The sequence below is a fragment of the Coenobita brevimanus genome, chromosome 29 (genome assembly GCF_032717465.1).
Source record: "Coenobita brevimanus isolate Jiangsu-jjx chromosome 29, ASM3271746v2, whole genome shotgun sequence".
Lineage (NCBI taxonomy): Eukaryota > Metazoa > Arthropoda > Malacostraca > Decapoda > Coenobitidae > Coenobita > Coenobita brevimanus.
In genome coordinates, this window is record NC_136982.1 from 30,260,690 (window position 1) to 30,279,484 (window position 18,795).

The 18,795-nt window shown below is 41.4% G+C and overlaps 1 protein-coding gene across 1 annotated transcript in view; it reads left to right on the forward strand.

Moving 5' to 3' along the window:
* The window catches only part of LOC145395000 (methyltransferase-like protein 25B), a 351,111-nt gene that overhangs the window by 150,626 nt on the left and 181,690 nt on the right, over positions 1-18,795 (forward strand). The window contains exons 6-7 of the mRNA XM_080268744.1: positions 4,041-4,213; positions 13,620-13,767. Of these exons, the coding sequence (XP_080124870.1) occupies positions 4,041-4,213; positions 13,620-13,767 (321 nt within the window). The remainder of the gene's footprint in view (positions 1-4,040; positions 4,214-13,619; positions 13,768-18,795) is intronic.

Genomic DNA, 18,795 nt, shown 5'->3' on the forward strand with positions numbered 1-18,795 from the left:
TAATAAAATTACACACTGCACTGCTCTTACTACTCTTCCCAAGAGGTCCATTTACCGTCCATCCTAGTACTATGTGTACAGCATATAGCTCACCGTGAAGACCCCTTCTCACCTCAAGAGGAGTTAACACATGCAGAAGGTCCTTGCCAATGATTAGGGAAACTCCACCAGCCACCGGAGGAAAATCAAGGTCCTTTAAATGACTCCAGTTAGAAATATAAGAAGCAGCTGGAATACTGTTGGTCATCTCGGGGAGGTTCGACAATGCTTGTGCCTTAGGGATCTATCTGTACAACCTTTTGCTTACTCTAACCAGAAATACCCGACACCTCCAGAGACACTTCCAACACTTCAGTGGTTTTGCTGTCACTCAGAGTAGTCATCAACAGTGAAGTCTGATTACCCTCCACACCAAGCTGTTTAATCAGATTCATTGAACAGAAAGACACTACTACCTGGATCAAGCAAGGCATATGTTTTTATCTCCCTTTTCCTACCAGCTCCTTGAATATTGACCGGTACGACTGGTAATACAATACAGTCGCCCCTTCCCGCATTTCCACAAGCACAGCGCTTTGCTGCACCTACTGCTACTGGTTCATTGGCTTCTATATCAGTACCCTTACTAAGCTGTAGTCCTGTGTGCAACAGTCTTGAATGCCTTCCTTTACAGTCATTAAAATCACATGTTCTTTTCAGCCAGCATCCTTGGACTTTGTGCTTGGTTGATGCTAAACAGTTAAAACATATTTTCATGTCCTTAATAACTTCTAATCGTTTTTCAGGAGAGTACTTCAGAAACTGAGGACAATTATGTAGCTGATGAGAACTCTTACATATCCAGCATGATTGTTTAACACATATTATCATCACTCAAAGTATTTTGTCCTTTGTTTCTGAAGCCTCTGTGTTTAAGTCTATACTCCTTTTCTTTATATGCCAAATTTTCTTATTGCTCTTATCCCCTCTGTGTCTTTCCTCAAAATATCCAAAGAAAGGATCGTTGGCCTCTCTAGCAACAGTTTCCAGGAATGTTATTAGCATAGACATAATAGGATGTCTACCTCTCACTTCTAATACTCATCCACCAATTAACGCCATCATCCCTGAATGTACAGGGGTAATCGTTCCAAGACATTCACCATAATTCTACAAGTATCCACTTCCTGTAACATACCCATTGCATTAAGTGTCTCCTTATGGCTTCTGACAGTACCTGCCAAGTTTTGTAAGACTTCTTTATCTACCGTTCATAACACTGGACCACTTGTAATTTTCTTTATCCATGTTCCAGAAATCTTATACTTGTCACCAAATCTCTCCTTTAACATCTCCCGGGCTTGGAAGTAACTTACATTAGGGTCCAAAATGGCACGACACTCGATTACCTGCAGAGCTTTTCCCGAACAATATTGAAGCAATCTGTTTAGTTTTGAAGTAGGATCAGCCAGTGTGTTCCTACACAAGAATCATATGTTCTGATGAACTGCCATTACTTTAGTGGATCACCATCAAATGTCATCATTTTTGTTTTGGGAAGTTTTAATATGTCAAGAATAAGGCGCTGGTCCTGAACCTGATCACATGAATTCTGGTGGTCTGGTTTGTTCATAGGCAGTATATTCGGTGGAGGTTCTTGCCATTTCTTGGCTCAAGAATTAAACTCAGACGGTCAAGTATTAACTCTACCACGTTCATTTCCATCAGGGTCAACTACATCACTGTAGGCATTATTATTACAGACCTCATGAGCGTAGTGACCCTCTGTACCATCACACGTTGCAACCACAGTTGATCGTCCTGATCTCTTGTCCTCCATCTGTAGTAAGACCCTCTCCTCTGCAGCGGCAGCTGCAATGTCTGCTTGTAGCTCGAGTGGCTCTGCTTCGTTCTTCTTCTGTTGTATCTCTTTCGGTAGCCGTGCTTTGACCTGAAGTGCAGCCTTCTTGGCCGCCACCCTCACCTTAGCACTGGAAGTGGGGAATGCAGCACTGTCTCCACCAGCAGCACTAACACTATCTTCAGGTTGCACTGTCTCATCACCACTAGCTGCATTCTTACATGCCATAACGTCTGGTTGGACCAGTCTATGTTCGGAATGTTTCATTATCTACTGTTTCGCCATGGACGATATTCCCTACACACATTGGTTAACATTGTCATGATATGCTTGTACTTCACGAAGGTGGCGTGTCAAATCTAAGTTCTGAAGACATCCGGAAATTTGAATATAACATGTTCGGAAATCACTTAAGGTTCGTTCAATAGAATCCACTTTCTCATTCACAAAAAAATCTGTCTGCATTTTCATAATTCAGCAAATCATTTAACTCATTTTCCTTTCTTGTAAGTGTCAAGTGATCCCACCATACCAGCACGGGAATGCTGAAGCGCCAGAATCCGTTCACGCAACACACTATCCACAAAATCCTCAATACCTCTGGCACCATCCTCCCAGCCAAGGTCATGTCATTCATTGCTAATATCTCCATTGTGAGACATCTTACACACAAAAGTCATAGTAACTCCACATATTCTTAACACTGCACCAGTTAAACCTAAATACTCATGGTTCCCAACACTGCACTCTGGTGAAGCAGATCCAAGTGAACCGCGGACCTGGTGCCGTAGTGTTAATTTGCCAGGAGATTTGTACTTTGTGGCTGTCAGCAATTAGGGTGAACAGAGACTGTGACAGGTACATCGTCTATATTCTCGTAGACATCTCACATAACATAACTGCACTGTAGGTCTGAAAAAGAAAATTCCTAATGACCTAATGCATCTCTTTTATATACACAAGTACTCAAATTACATGAACAGTTAAATGAACAGCCATAATATAGTATAAATACTGATCAATAATTTAACTTTGTGGCTCAAGGAAATGTTAACTTACATCTGTGCTCCTCATAAACACAGCAGTCACAGCCAGACCTCATTCAGTGCCTCTCAACAGGCGTCTGCCTAAGGCTCCAATGCCCACACAGCAAGTAGCCAGCTGTATAGTATGAACTTCAGATTTTAACTACCCATGGTTAATAATTTCTCAAGGCACAGAAACAGATCTGTGAAGCATTGGGTTTACAACAGCTCCAACAAATCCAACAAAATATTAAACAATATAAGACCCAACTTGAGGCTACAAATACAGTGAACATAAATAGAAAAACAAGAAAGCATTTAACATTATAGTGTACAAACTGCAATAACAGTAACTATATAACCAAATTATGGCACCTGGTAGTTTAGAGGGTAAGTAAGGCACTCTAATCGGATTGAGCTGATATAGCTATATATCCAGGGGGTGGTTGGGGTTTATTGCTCACGTAATGCCACTCTGGGATGAGTGAGGCTGGTCACTCTCATCGTAAATGTCAGGACCAATTTGCTTGGTCCCAGGCTCCTAGCTCCTCGTGGGGCAACATAGGATTTAATGATGGATGAATGGATTATTATTATTATTAGTATTATTATTATTATTATTATTATTATTTTCAGATTAGATGATGGATGAAAAAATATTTATTATTATTTGTATTCGTATTATTATTATTATAATTATTATTATCATTATTATTATTATTATTTTTTTTTTATTATTAGATTAGATGATGAATGAAAAAAGATTATTATTATTATTGTTATTATTGTTATTATTATTATTATATTATTATTATTACATATTAATATTGTTTGGTTGGTTACAGTTCATGGCTATTCATTATTTTAGAGTGTCATGAAATACTGTATAATTAATTATACATTATAATTGAAGTACAGTATATAAATATTTTTTTTAGTGACCCATTACAATATGGTTACATACATTATTTTATTATATATTCTGTGTATCCTAATGACTTCTTTTTGAGAGCTTGATATAAGCTGTAGTGCTGTCCATTTTTTGTAAAATTTTGGCAGGATCAGCAGTGTAAGAAGAGTAACAGCCAGTCTCTTAGCACTCCTCTTGAAGTATAAAAAATGTAGTAACTACTTGTGATGTCCAAGATCTTAGCAAAGCTCTTTGGCTAGGACAGGTTGTGTGTGATGCGTGGGGGAGTGATGGAGCCTTTGATGGGTGTGGGTTGGTGGGGCTACATACATGTGGAGATCTGGGACCAACCATACTCCGGCTCTTCACCCACACTCCCATTTGCCAAGCCCTGGTGTCTGTTGGTTGTTGCTACATGAAGCTGACCAATGATGAAAGGTAGGATGGCTGATTTCAAAGTAAACTAAATGATAATAGCTGCCTAGGTTAGGCAGTTCCAGTCCCTTGCCTTCTTTTATAATAATTTTGTTTTTCTTACCGTGCAGCTTCTCTGGAAAAACAGACTTACATTTGAATAACAGAACCTGACTATGGTATGCACTGGATACTTTTAGCCACAAAGAAGTACAGTGTTGCATTTAGTGACATTGGATCAGCATATTAGATGGATAGTGTATCCGTTCAGAACTGTTGAATGCATTACAACAACAAATGACAGACATTGCCACAGCACATGGATGTGTAACAGGTGCAGCACATCCACAGCCCCCCCCCCCCACTCACACAGCCACAAACATCACAACGCAGTCCCTGCACATGACCACTACGCCAACAGCACTACCACATACTGGATGCACACCGCCACAAGCAAGCGTAAACATATTACAGTTAAATATTGACAGCCACTGCAAAAAAAACATCAGAAGCAGAACAATTCCTTTATGACCTTGACATACACATATCATTCCTGCAAGAAACAAAATTGACACACGTACAACAAGCCCCCCAAATCAGACATTCTGTCACTTTTACTCAGACAAAACTGAGGGCCATGAAACTGGCCTCATTACATACATTTATCCATTTCTCCACTACAGGATACAACACAAACAAAATCACTTTTCCCAAGTGACACAGCGTTAGAAATACAGTCACTGTAAAATCTGGTCACAAACAAGAAGTAAAAGTTTTTAACATTAACATTTACCCTTACTCCTCCCATGCTGTACCAGTGTAATGTAGCCTTCATTTCCTCCTCCAGATACAGACACTTGACTCTGCCATTAATTGGGACTTTAATGCTAAAATCACTTCCTGGAAGGAACGTAATCAAAGCAGCCGCTGAGGCCACAGTGTTGCTTTACAGCTTAACGACATTCCCACTGACACCTCACAGTACACCCTCATCCCACACCAGGCAGACTGCACCCCCACCTCCCCAGATATCACATTCTATTTGCCAACGTTTGCACTCAGCACCACCTGTCAAACAGAACCCAGTCTCACTGCAGATCATCTCCTTATCGATATCACTTATAGAAACACAATCCAGATCAGAGTGATCACGTCTCATGTACACAAACAACAAGAAGCAGACTAAACAAAATTCACTGAAGGAGAAAACAGCATCATAGCACACGAAACAACACATCCCTCACCAACATTAACAAGTACATTACAAAGTTCAACAGCATCACACTCATTTGGAAAACACCAGATTCCACAAGGCAGCAGAGGACATTACAACACAAACTTTACACTAGAAATTGCCTGCTTCATAAGATAATGCAACAGACTGAAGCACAACTCCTTTCTTCCCCACACACAAGATACCATCACAAAGCTGCAAAAACTAAACATTGAGATCGTTTTGTTTTGTTTCATGTATAAAGGCTCCAGCATGCTTGCATGCATCAGCCTTGGTCACCTAATGGTAGCTCTCCATGCTGCCCAGTCTTTGGCAGCCTCCTCATTTAATCCCATATCTCTGAGATCACACTCTTTGATTTCATCCCAGGTCTTTTGTGGTCTGCCTCTTGCAACCCTACCCCCAACATTGACACTACTCACTCTCTGCACCCAGTTGTCATCCTCCATCTTCTCCACGTGCCCCAACCATCTTAATCAACCACTCCTCATCACAGCACCAATACACTCCAGTCCCATCCTTCCTCGCAACTCTTCCTTCGTAAACCTAGCCCTATCAGGCCTCGCATTCAAGGACACACTGCACATCCACCTAATCGTTGTCATTTCTGTACATTTGAGCATGCAAATATCCTCTTCCTTTTCTGCCCAGATATTGCTACCAAACAGCATTACACTCCTGACACATGCCGCATACAAAGATCCCCTAGCACAGAGGGAGAGCTGTCAGTGTTGGGAAAGGCAACAGCTCCCTGAACTTCTTCCAACCACTCCTCACTCTAGCCACAGAGCTAGCTCCAATGCCACTTCTTCAATAGCAAAATTAAAACAAAGAAAACAGAAAACTGGAAGGGCTTTGTAACAGCATTTAATCACTCCACAGACCCCTCTCAGCTCCACAAAGTTCAACAAAATACTTAAATAGTATCACTTATTCATAAACAAACACCTCTAGGACCCATGCCGGCATCACCTCCAACACACAACACACCTCTTCCAAGCAAGAATAAGAAAACATACTTGTGAGCCGATATGCAAACATGTAACTCATAACCAGCATGCACCGAGTCAGAAAAACAATCCTCGCAGCACTTGACCACAATGAAACCCCATTCACTCCAGAACACACACATAACATTATCAAGAAAACAAAGAACTCTACAAGCACAGGGCTTGATGGCATCAGCAACCTGCACGTGAAACATTTAGGACCACAAGGCATCCAGGTCCTCAAACATCAGCAATTACTCATCTGTACACTGTATTTGGAAACATGGAACAATTATCATAATACTCAAACCAAACAAGCACAAACACACCCTTCTTACAGACTTGTAAAACTTCATAGCACATCATGCAAAACTTTGCTTCATTCACAGTAATAGCCCATGTCCCCCTTGCACCTCCATGAAATGGATTTAGAGTACTACACTCTATAAACACCATACTGACTAATCTCGCACAACAAGCATGTAATGGCATCAACTCCTCGAGAAGCACACAGCTCACACTTTACACAACAGTAGACATTAGTAATGCCTTCAATTCCATCCTCACACACAAACTGATCACCAAGATATACAACAGAAGATGCAAAACAACACCAAACACTACCTTGCTGGCTATTTATATAGTAGACAAGTGCATGTTACATTCCAGGGCAAATCAGCATGAACACAAAATTTCCCCAGCAGAGTTCCACGGGGCTCCGTTCTGTCTCCCACACTCTTCAACCTATATGTGTGTGATATTCCTGCACCCCAGCTGCCCACAAACATTGCCTTATATGCAGATGACATCACCATAATAACCACACACTTCATTCCATCAAGACTACCTCAGCACACTGCAGACTTGGGTTGAGGACAACAGGTTAATAATCATCCCAGCCAAATCCACCACAACATTCACCACCATCTATAAACAAGATGGAATTACTTCCCACACCCTTGTAGTAAACTGCACATGGCCACACTGCCTCTGCTTTGACAGTACTACAACCAACCCTAGATACCATGATTTTTTATTTAATTGCATTTACCCTCAACCCTGGTGTCTGATAACATCTCTCCACTTCCTGAATCTTTGATCCACCTCCCTTTCATTCTCTGCGGTCATCAGCATACTTCATCTTCCATGGAAGTCCATTTCTGAAGTCATGTGAGAGCTTCAAGCACCATAACAAACAATAAGGGGCTCTAGACTGACCCCTGATGTACACCAGCATTCATGGAAAACTCATAACTCATATCTCCATTCACTCTCTCCTGTATGCAATCACCCATATACATAGCCACGACTACTCAACCAGCCACTCCTCGATAACAAGCTTTCTCATTTGCCCATTTCACCACCTCCCTAGGGACACTGTCAAAGGCCCTCTCCAAATCAACAAACACAAAGTACAGCTCTCTTTTCTTTCCTATATATTTTTCCCAAAACTGTCAGACAGTGAATATAGCATCAGTGGTCCCTTTGCCTGGCATAAACCCAAACTGCATCTCATCAGTATTCACTCTTTCTCAAATCATACCTTCTAGGACTCTTTCTTCATTACCGTCATTATCTGGTCCAAAAATTTTGTGCCTCTATAATTTTCTTGTTTGAGGGCATCACCCTTCCCCTTGTACACATGTATAATCACACTTCAGCTATTTGTGTGGGACAGCACACTCACTCCTGACACTGAGAGGGCTCTTCCTCCATGCTAAGAGATCTTTGTATGCAACGTGCATTAAGAGTGTAATGCTGTATGATAGTGAGACCTGGCCCATAAAAGAAGAGGATATTTGTAGGCTCAAATGTGCAGAAATGACAATGATTGCTGTAGGTGGACGTATAGTGAATCCTTGAATGCAAAGCCTGGTAGGGCTAGGTTAATGACTGATGCTTTGAGTGGAAAGATGGGACTGGAATGAAGTGGTGTCATGATGAGGAGGGATAAGTTGAGATGGTTTGGGCATGTTGTGAGGATGAGGATGGCAGTTGGGTGCAGCAAGTGAGAAGTGTGAATGTCAGTGGTAGGGCTGCAAGAGGCAGACCTAAAAAGACCCGTGACAGAGTCATAGTGTGTGAGCTCAGGGACAAGGAACTGAATAGGGAGGCTACCAGAGATCAAGCAGTGTGGAAAGCTGCCATTAGGTGACCAAGGCTGATGCATGCAAGCATATTGGAGTGTTTATAAATGATACAAACAGATGGTATGTGCCTTAGAGATGAAAATTAATGCCATAATCTCAGGGTTTGATTATTGGATGTTTTTGCCTTGTTAACTTGCATCCTACCCCCTGGGGGTAGGGTTTTTTTTCAAGAATACTCCCCCAGTATCCCCGCTTGTTGTACGAAGTGACTAAAAGGATTGGCGGAGGGTTAGTGCCCCTCCCCAGAAAACAACTAACTAAAAAGATGAACAAGAAGCTTCAGACAAGGACTGACCAAAAGATGACGACCAAGGACTGGACAAAGGACATGGTACGGATCGCAACATAGAATGTAAGGGGTGCAAATGATGAAGTGAAAGAGAGAGAGATTGTCCAGGTGCTTGAGAGTGCGAAAGTGGATGTATGTGGATTATCTATATATCTATCTATTGCCAGACGCCTCAATCCTGTTCGGGGTGGCCACAAACAAATGGCCTCCATGTCGCCCTGTCCCTCGCCATTTCACTGCCCTGCTCCCAACTCACACCCCCTCTCTCATATACCTCTCCACCCCATCCCTCCATCTCATCCTCGGCCTCCCCCTCCCTCCCGCTCCCTCTCCCCCCCTCCACCTCACTCACATACACTCTCTTCGTCAGTCTTTCACCCTCCATCCTCTCCACATGACCAAACCACCTCAGTGTATTCCTCCTAAACAAATACAGAAGCAAACATTTCTACAAGAGAGACAGAGAGTGATGAGAGACATGAAGATCATAACTCCTGGATAGTTAAACACTTGTTTATGGGTGGTACTGACATGCAATAACCGTTACGTGTAACCTAGACAATTTAAGACCTACAATATCCATCTGGCAAGGTATTTGTTTTACTACATAAGTTGTAGACATCATGTTTTTATTTCTGCAAAGTGATAATAACGGGGTGAACAACTTATGTAACTGCATGGTTACTAGACCTATTTAATTAGTCTAGGAAGCTGACAGTGTCTGCACAATGTATGGACTGTGTATTCCACCCGCACCAGATGAGTCAGGATAAGACTAAGGTTACGCTGACTTATTTGCCTCAGCTAAGGTATGGATTAACTATAACTTTAGTCTACATAATATGCCTTTTTTTTACAATTTACCTCACTGGAAATGCTAGTTTACTGAGGGAAAAAAATCTGTCTATCTATCTATCTATAGTCCGACGCCCTAATCCCGCAAAGGGTGGCCGCACACAAAACGCCTCCAAGTCGCTCTGTCACCCATCATTTGACTCTCCCTCCAAATCACCCCCCCATCCCTCATATACCTCTCAACTCCATCCCTCCACCTCATCCTCGGTCTACCCCTCCCTCTCCCTCCCCCCACCTCAGTGTATTTCTCCTAATCTTCTCAACCACATCCACATCCACCCCACAATTTTCCTTCACTTCTTCATTCGTCAACCTGTCCCTCCATGTCACTCCACATGCTCCTCTCAAGTAACTCATTTCCACTGCTCTCACTCTTGACTTGTTCCCCTCTTGCAAGGTCCATGCCTCGCTTCCATACGTCAGGGTAGGGATCACAATACTATCATGCAGTGACTTCTTAACTTCCATACTCACCTCCCTATTTCTTATCACTGCTTTCGGTGAACCAACAACCTTCCTTCCCTGCTGTACCCTTTCACGCACTTCATCCCCCAAAGTTCCATCCTTACTCCTCACATTACCCAAGTACTTGAATGCACTCACATTCTCCATATCCTTACCATCCAACCTCACTGTACATTCTGTGACTTCATTCCTCTCAAACACCATAACTGTGTACATTAACTTTCAGCTTCCTCCTCCTACACACTGTCCCAAATTCATTCACCAAACCTTGCAACTCCCATTCATCTTCACTCATCAATACTGTATGATCAGCAAACAGCAACACAGGAATCTTCCAAATCTCACCCTCATTCATTAGAGCCACCCCCACATCCACTGCCCTACCTTGCACCTCCTTTACAACCCCATCCATGTATATATTAAACAGACATGGAGACATCACACAACCCTGTTTCAGTCCCACATTGAGATAAAAAAACACACTCAGCTCACCATCCACTCGCCCTAGCTCCTTCGTACATACTCTTCACAGCATTCAACAATTTCCCCTCCACCTCATATATTCTTAATATCTTCCACATACCTTGCCTATCTATTCTGTTATAAGCTTTCTCCAAGTCCATGAAGGCAGCATACACTTTCTTTCCCTTCTCTAGATACTTCTTCACTGAACATCTTAGAACAAATATCTGATCTACACACCCTTTTCCCTTCCTAAATCCCCCTTGTTCTTCTCCAACTAGCTCCTCTGTCATATGCCTGACCCTATCAATGAGTATTCTACCATATATTTTACCGGTCACACTAAGAAGGCAAATATCCCTGTGGTTACCACATACTTTTCTCTCCCCTTTTCCTTTGTATAAAGGAACAGTTATACCTGATTGCCAGTCCTCTGGAACCCTTCCCTCTTCCCAAGCCAATCTACACAACTTCCATATCCACTCCACAACAATCTCACCCCCATACCTCAGCATTTCACCACACACTCCATCAATTCCTGGGGCCTTTCCCATCTTGATCTTCATTGCTTCCACTACTTCCGCCCTACTGATCTCTTCCTCCCATCTCTCATCTCTTCTTCTCCCAGCCATTCCCCAACCACTTATACTCGCATTGCTCTCACTCTCTACATTCAACAAATCCTCAAAGTGCTCCTTCCACCTCCTCAGTTTCTCTCTCCTCCACCAACAATCTATTATTCCTATCTTTCACTCCCCTACTATTTCCCCTTTCACACTGCCTTACTTTACCTCCTTCCAAAACAATTTCTTACTCTCCCTCCATTTTACACTCGGATTCCTCCCAAACTCTTCATCCGCTTTCTTCATACTCTTCTTCACCAGTCTCTTCACCTCCCTTTTCTCCTGCTCACATATACCTCTCTCCTCTCTCTTTCTCTCATCTCCGCTACATCTACTCGCTAACCATTCACTATATGCCTTCTTCTTTTGTTCCACAGCTCGTTTCACCTCATCATTCCACCATGCTGTCCCTTGCACACCCTTGCATCTCCTCCTCACTCCACAAAGCACCTCACACGCTGTGCCTATCTCTTCCGTGAATATCTTACATACGTCTTCCACCCCTTCCATCTGCTCTAGCTCATACCTTCCCAGTCTTTCTTCCAGTATACTCTTATACTCTGCTATTTTCTCACTATCTTGCAAATTTTCCATTCTTCTCACAGGAGCTGTTTCCTCCTGTTGTCCCCTTCGTCTCCTTAACCATTTTCTTTGCAGCTTTATCTTGGCCATCACTAAGTGATGGTCCGAGACTCCATTCCCCCACCTTCTCCACACTTGTGCATCCAACACTTGTCTTCTCATTTGCTTATCCACACACACGTAGTCTATCATTGCCTTTTGTTCAGCAAGTTCACCATCCATCCTCCTCATTACTCTCCATGTATACCGGTGGATCATCTTATGCTGAAAGTAGGTGTTGGCTATTGCCAACCCCTTACCAGCACAGATGTCCACCAAAGCACTACCATTCCCATCTACTTCAGCTGGCACACCCCACTGACCAACCACTCCATCCACTCGTACATTCCCAACTTTGCCATTCATGTCTCCAATCAAAAGCACTCCCTCGCTCCTCTCAGATTTGTCCATACGTGCTTCTACTCTCGCCCAAAACTCATCTTTCACTCTTGCCACTCGGTCCTCTGTTGGAGCATGCACACATACAATCGCCCATGTTTGTATACCTACTTTCATCCTCACCCATACAATCCTTGCACTCACTGTTCCATACTCTCTTATATTCTCCTTCCACTTCTTGCTTATCATCAGAAAAAAAAATGCAGTGCTATTTTTGCTCCTTATAGCCCATCAGTGAGGTAAACTAGAAAACAAAGAAAAATGAACACCACTTCCGTTATGCTGACCTAAGGTTGAGCAAAATCTTCCAGGTGTAACTGTAGGTGTATTTCAGCCACTAATTCCTGCAAAACACTAGGAGGAGGCAACATTTGTTGATATACACATCAATGTGTGATGTATTGGCTCATCTGCAAGATATTTACTGTGTTGGTAATGTGTGGAATAAAATCTAACATTTTATAACAGACAAAATAAAATATTGTTTGGTATAACAGGTTGTCTGAATGCTGGCAGCTTACTGACATTGAAAATAATATCACATACTTTATATTACTAACAAGTATCATATGCCCCTGCTTCAACACTAAAAACGTGTGATTTCAGTGTATTGCTAGTAATCTTAAGATTAACTAGACCACTGTTGCTGCTACAACATCCACCACGTATACAAATATTGTTACCAGACATAATTTATCGTTTTTATTGTAATCCATCTCTATCACAAATGTAAACATATGAACATCTGGTGATTAAGCTACGTAATCTACACCCGGATACAAACTTCCTTTCATTGCAACTTCCTCACCTAACCTGCCTGCCCCCCCCCCCTCATACACATTATTGTGCGCCATCTCTTGAGTGAAAATGGCAATTCTTTCAGGTGCTTCGTTTTTAGATCCTCAGGAGTTTCGGATTCACACCGTGGCTGGCTGAGGGAAGGAACTTTTGTTTGTGATAGTACAGTACAGTATCATGGGACAAAGATTTTTTTTAATTTTTTCACAACATATCTCAAAAATTTATTAATAGATTTAAATGAAATTTTATGGATACATGGGTCATGGACCAGGGAAGAGTTGATTAAATTTTGGTGGTGGTCTGAGTTGTTTGGGATAGGCATTGGTAGAGGAATGTGCTGTCTGAATGCACTTGTTTGTTTTTCATTTATTTATTGGAGCATTAGTTTAATTTCCTTCATAGCATTTAATTATTCTTCTGGAGATGTATAAATACATTCCAGTGACCCTTTATCAGCCCTGGAACACTTTAATGCATTTTGATATTGTACAGTACACCATATTAATTTTTGTTTGTAATATCTGTGGTTTTCTTTACTCCAGTGATCAGACCAGCTGCCCAGGCTACCCAATGAGCCAGTATTTGAAGTGCCTTCCTGGACATACTTTGAGCTATGCAGCAAGGGAGGTGGCCTGTCATGCCATTGAAATGTATGCAAGCAGACTGAAAGAAGGAGCTGATAATCTAAAGGTGATGAAAGTATGCTATTTGTTGTGACCATCTTACAGTGGCCTTGCTTCCAGCACGCATTTCTTTAGTACAGTACTAATCACCTTTAATGTGATGGACATTCAAAAAATTCGGTGGAAAAAAAAAAAAAATTAGCATGGAACATTTACGAAATCAGAGGAGTTTTGGGGGGGGGGTTTATTATGGGAAGTACCAGAGGAGATGCTGCAGGCATTGGGAACATGTATTGTATGGGAGAGGTGCTGCAGGCAACGAGAACATGCATTTTATGGGAGAGGTGCAGCAACCAATAAAAACATTCGTTTGCCTGTGATGTCACCGAGCATCAGTCTCCATATGCTCTCTGGCATATTGGGACATACTGCAGGGGAGCACCTTGTAATCGAGTAAATAATGATAGTTTTGTGTCAGGGATTATCTTCCATTATTGTTTGACACCTAAATTTTATAGATACAACATTTATGTTACTAAAGACCACCAACTTTGGGTTGTTGACATTTGCACTGGTGTCCTGCAGACGGAGGACAACGGATCGATTCAGACCCGAAATTCGTTTATCCCCAAATCATTCTGTTTTGTAAAGTTAGGTTAGGTTGAATTAATTTAGGTTGGGTTAATAGGAATGAACGCGTAATTGTAGATTGACTTTGGAGCTGAATCAACCTGAATGTTCGACTTGGTAAGTGGCCACGCGCCTCCATTTGCTTGTAAGCTATGCATTTCTGCAACTTTTCAGAGCTGTCATAATGTTTATTGAGATAAATATACAATTGTAAATTCAATGCCTGGGGCTCTGCTGTGGAGTCACTGCATGTAGAACATTACCATTTTTTTTTCCTGCCTGCACTTATTAATTTTGCTATGCAGTAATCATATGGTAAGTGTTTAAATACATAAATTAAATTGCATTTTTTGTGTGTTTGCCTAGGATTATTTATAACTTTCTAGGGATTTTTGTGCCTTGAATTAGAGTGAGTCACTGAGTGTCAGTCTCCCTGTGCTTTTGGGCATAATACCATTGCATGTTGGGATAAACTGCAGAAGTACTTATTAAAAATGATGAAAAACTTTTGTTGGAATTTGTGGTAGGTGGGGGCACTCACCATCCACTCACTCGATGCAGTGCTGCTTTAGGTGTCTGCCCTTTCCTCTCCTCCTTTCTTGCTCTTCTGTCTTTCTTTTCTTCATTCTTTCCTCTTCCTTCTGCCTACAGGTGCCTTTACACTCCCTTTTCTGTCTTTCATTACTTCATTCTTTCCTCTTCCTTCTGCCTGTGGGTGACTCTATACTGAGTGACAAGCTAAATGGTTTCCTGTTCACCAGGAAACCATTTACAGTACTGGGTGGTAACCATATGACCAAATTACGGTGCCTGGTGGTTTAGTGAGTAATTAAGGTGCTCCAATCAGATTGAGCTTGTGCATGTTTGTATCAAGGAGTGGTTGGGGTTTATTGCTCACAGAATGCCCCACAGGGATGAGTGAGGTTTGTCACTCTCATCTTAAATGTCAGGACCAACTTGCCCAGCCCTGGGCTCCTACGCTGCACATGGGGCAACATAGGATTGGATGATGAATGGATGGATGGATCTTTCATAATTGTATTATTCATTTGTGATAAGTAAAATTCTGTGGAAATAATATTTATATTACTAAGTAGCATCAAGTTAGTTTTGTTGACTTTTGTGGTAGCATGCTACAAAACAGAGGACACTGGATTGATTCATACCCAAAATTTATGCATCCCCATATCAGTCCAGTTAAGTCAAGTGAAGCTAGATTAAGTTAGGCTGAATTAAGTTAAGTTAGGTCATATTAGGCTAGGTTAGTAGGGACGAATGATTTGTGATTGACTTTTGGCTGCTCAAAATCCAGCATGGTAGGTGGCCACTTGCCTCTGCATGTTTTTGATAAGGTCGTGCAGTTCATAGCTTCAAAACTACACATTTCTGCAACTTTTTAACTTTGTAACAGTGATAATTAGTGTATTGGAAAAAAAAAAAAAAAACATTCTATGCTTGGAGGTTCTCATGCAGTTTCACTGCATGTTGGATGGCACCTTTTGTCTGCCTGCCTGCTTGCCTGTCTGCCTGTGTCTGTGTCTGTGCTGCCTGCCTGCTTGCATGCCTGCCTGCCTGCCTGCCTGCCTGCTTGCATGCATGTCTGCCTGCCTGCCTGCCTGCCTGCCTGCTTGTGTGTGTGTGTGTATTTACCTATTTGTAGTATACAGGAATTGAGCGATGCTCATGTTGTCCTGTCTCCATGTCCACATTTATGTAGTTTACTTTTACACACATGAATGTTTTTCTCCTGCACCACCTTTTTGTCTAAGTCGTTCCAAATACTTATGTATTTACCCAATATACCTAATTGAGATACACTCGAAATATGCTATGCTCGTGGGTTCCCATCGCTGTTTCTCAGTAAGTCAAATTTAGCTTTAAACTCTTTTAAGTTTTTAGACTGGATGATCTCTTTGTCCAGGCTATTCCATAAATCTATACTTCTGTAAGGAAAGCTATATTTCTTGATATCCTTCAAGCAGCTTGACTTTTTCAATTTCATTCCTTGTCCTCTTGTTGCTCTCTTATCCCACAAGAACAGATCTTCTCGGTCAATTTTATCTACTCCCACCATAGTCCTGAACACTGTAATCATGTCTCCCCTCTTTCTCCTTTCCTCTAAGGAAGGCAGATCCAGCTTTTCCAGCCTCTCTCTGTATGACAGATCTGCCAGACTGGGGACCATCTTGGTTGCTGTTCTTTGTATTCTCTCAATCTTGTTTATATCTTTCTTTTTGTGTGGGGACCACACTACCGCTGCATATTCTAACCTGGGTTGGATCTTGGCCACTATCAATTTTTTCATCATCTCCTCATCCATATAATGAAATGCTACTCTTATGTTAGTCTGGAGTTTATAAGTCTCTCTAACTATCTTATTAATGTGCTTTTCAGGTGACAAACTATCTTGGACCAGCACTCCTAAGTCTTTCTCTTCTCTCATTTTAGTGATTAATTCATTACTCAACAAATAATTCATTAATGGCCTCCTGGTACTTTTACCCATTTCCAATATTTTACATTTCTTTACATTAAATTTCATTTTCCACTTCCGGCTCCAATCATGTATCCTATCCAGATCCTCCTGCAGCATTTTACAATCATCCTCAACCTCTACCTTCCTCAAGATCTCTGCATCATCAGCAAACAGACTTGCATAACTGTTCACTCTATCTACCATATCATTTACATAAATCAGGAACATTACTGGCGCCAACACCAAGCCTTGGGGGACTCCACTTGTTACTTCCTTCCATCCAGACATCCTATCCTTTATTATTGTCCTCATTTGTCTGTCTCTCAAAAAGTCTCTTATCCATTCCAGGAGTTTCCCCTTCAGTCCTCCTATATATTCTAGTTTCCACATTAGTCTCTTATGAGGTACCTTGTCAAAGGCCTTCTCTAAGTCTAAGTACACACAATCCACCCAACCATCTCTCTCCTGTACCACGTCAGTCGCTCTTAAGTAAAAGCTCAACAAGTTAGAAACACATGACCTTCCACTTCTGAATCCAAACTGACATTCGGCCAAAATATTCATCTCTTCTAAATATTTTATCCATCTGTCTTTCAGGATTCTCTTGCACAATTTTGCGACCATGCAGGTTAGAGACACTGGTCTATAATTTAGGGGTTCTTCCCTGTTTCCTCCCTTATAAATTGGTACCATATTTGCCCTCTTCCATTCTTGTGGCACTTTCCCCTCTTCCAGAGAACACATGATTAAACTGTGAATTTTATCTGCCAGTTGTTCTCTGCATTCCTTCAGTACCCAATTAGAAATTCCATCAGGTCCTGGGACTTTCCTTACGTCTTGAGTTTCCAATAATTTGTACACTTCCTGTACCTCCACTTGTATATCTTTTATCACCGGTACATTTCTAGTCACTCCCTCCCCTTCCATAAACTCTTTTTCATTAGTGAAAACTGATTGGAAACATTTGTTCATTATTTCAGCTTACATTGCTGCATCTTTATAGACCTCTCCTTCAACTTTCAATTTAGTGATTCCTTCCCTTTGTTTCAATTTGCCATTAACAAATCTATAGAACAGTTTGGGTTCATCCTTGCATTTGTCTATTATACCTTTTTCAAAATTCCTTTCTTCTTCTCTACGCATTCTTGTGTAATCATTTCTAGTTCTTTTATATTCTTCCTTTGTTCTGGTGTTGCCCCTCTTTCTCCAATTGTTCCACGCCTTATCTCTTTCTTTTTTTGCTATCATACACCTTCTATTAAACCACTCCTTTTTCCTGTTTTCTCTCCCTCTTACTCTTGGTACAAATTTTTCCACTCCCAAATTGTAGAGGTCTAGAAAGATATCCCACTTCCTTTGTATCTCTCTTGTTTCTCTGAATTTTCTCCAATCCGCATTTTCAAAAAACTTTCTCAGTCCTGTGACATTAGCTTTCCCAAAGTTGTATCTTCCCTGTCTATGAAGCTCGTCTCTTGGCTCGATGTTCCCTATTATCATCTGGAATTCAGTGACCACATGATCACTTTTTCCTATAGGACAGAAATATTTCAATGATTCTGTTACATCGGGTTCTTTGGTAAACAATAAATCTAACCTTGCTGGTGTGTCCTCACCTCAGAACCATGTCTCTTCTCTGACCCATTGCGTCGTCACATTATTCATTATTATCTTTAATAATATAGTGCCCCACGAATCCTCGCTGCCTCCTGAGTCCCATTCCTCCCAGTTCACCTCTTTACAGTTAAAGTCACCCACCAAAATTATATTATTGCTTTTCTCAATTATTTTTTGTAAATAGCTAGCCATATCTGACAACATCTCATGGTATTTGTCATCATTCCATGCTCTCGTCTTAGGGGGAACATACACTGCCGCCATATCTCTCTTGACTTTCTCTCTAGTTTCTAATATCATATATATCACTTCAGCCCTGCCTTCTCCCATTTCCACAGTATCTACATTTATGTTGTTCTTCACTGCTGTCATCAC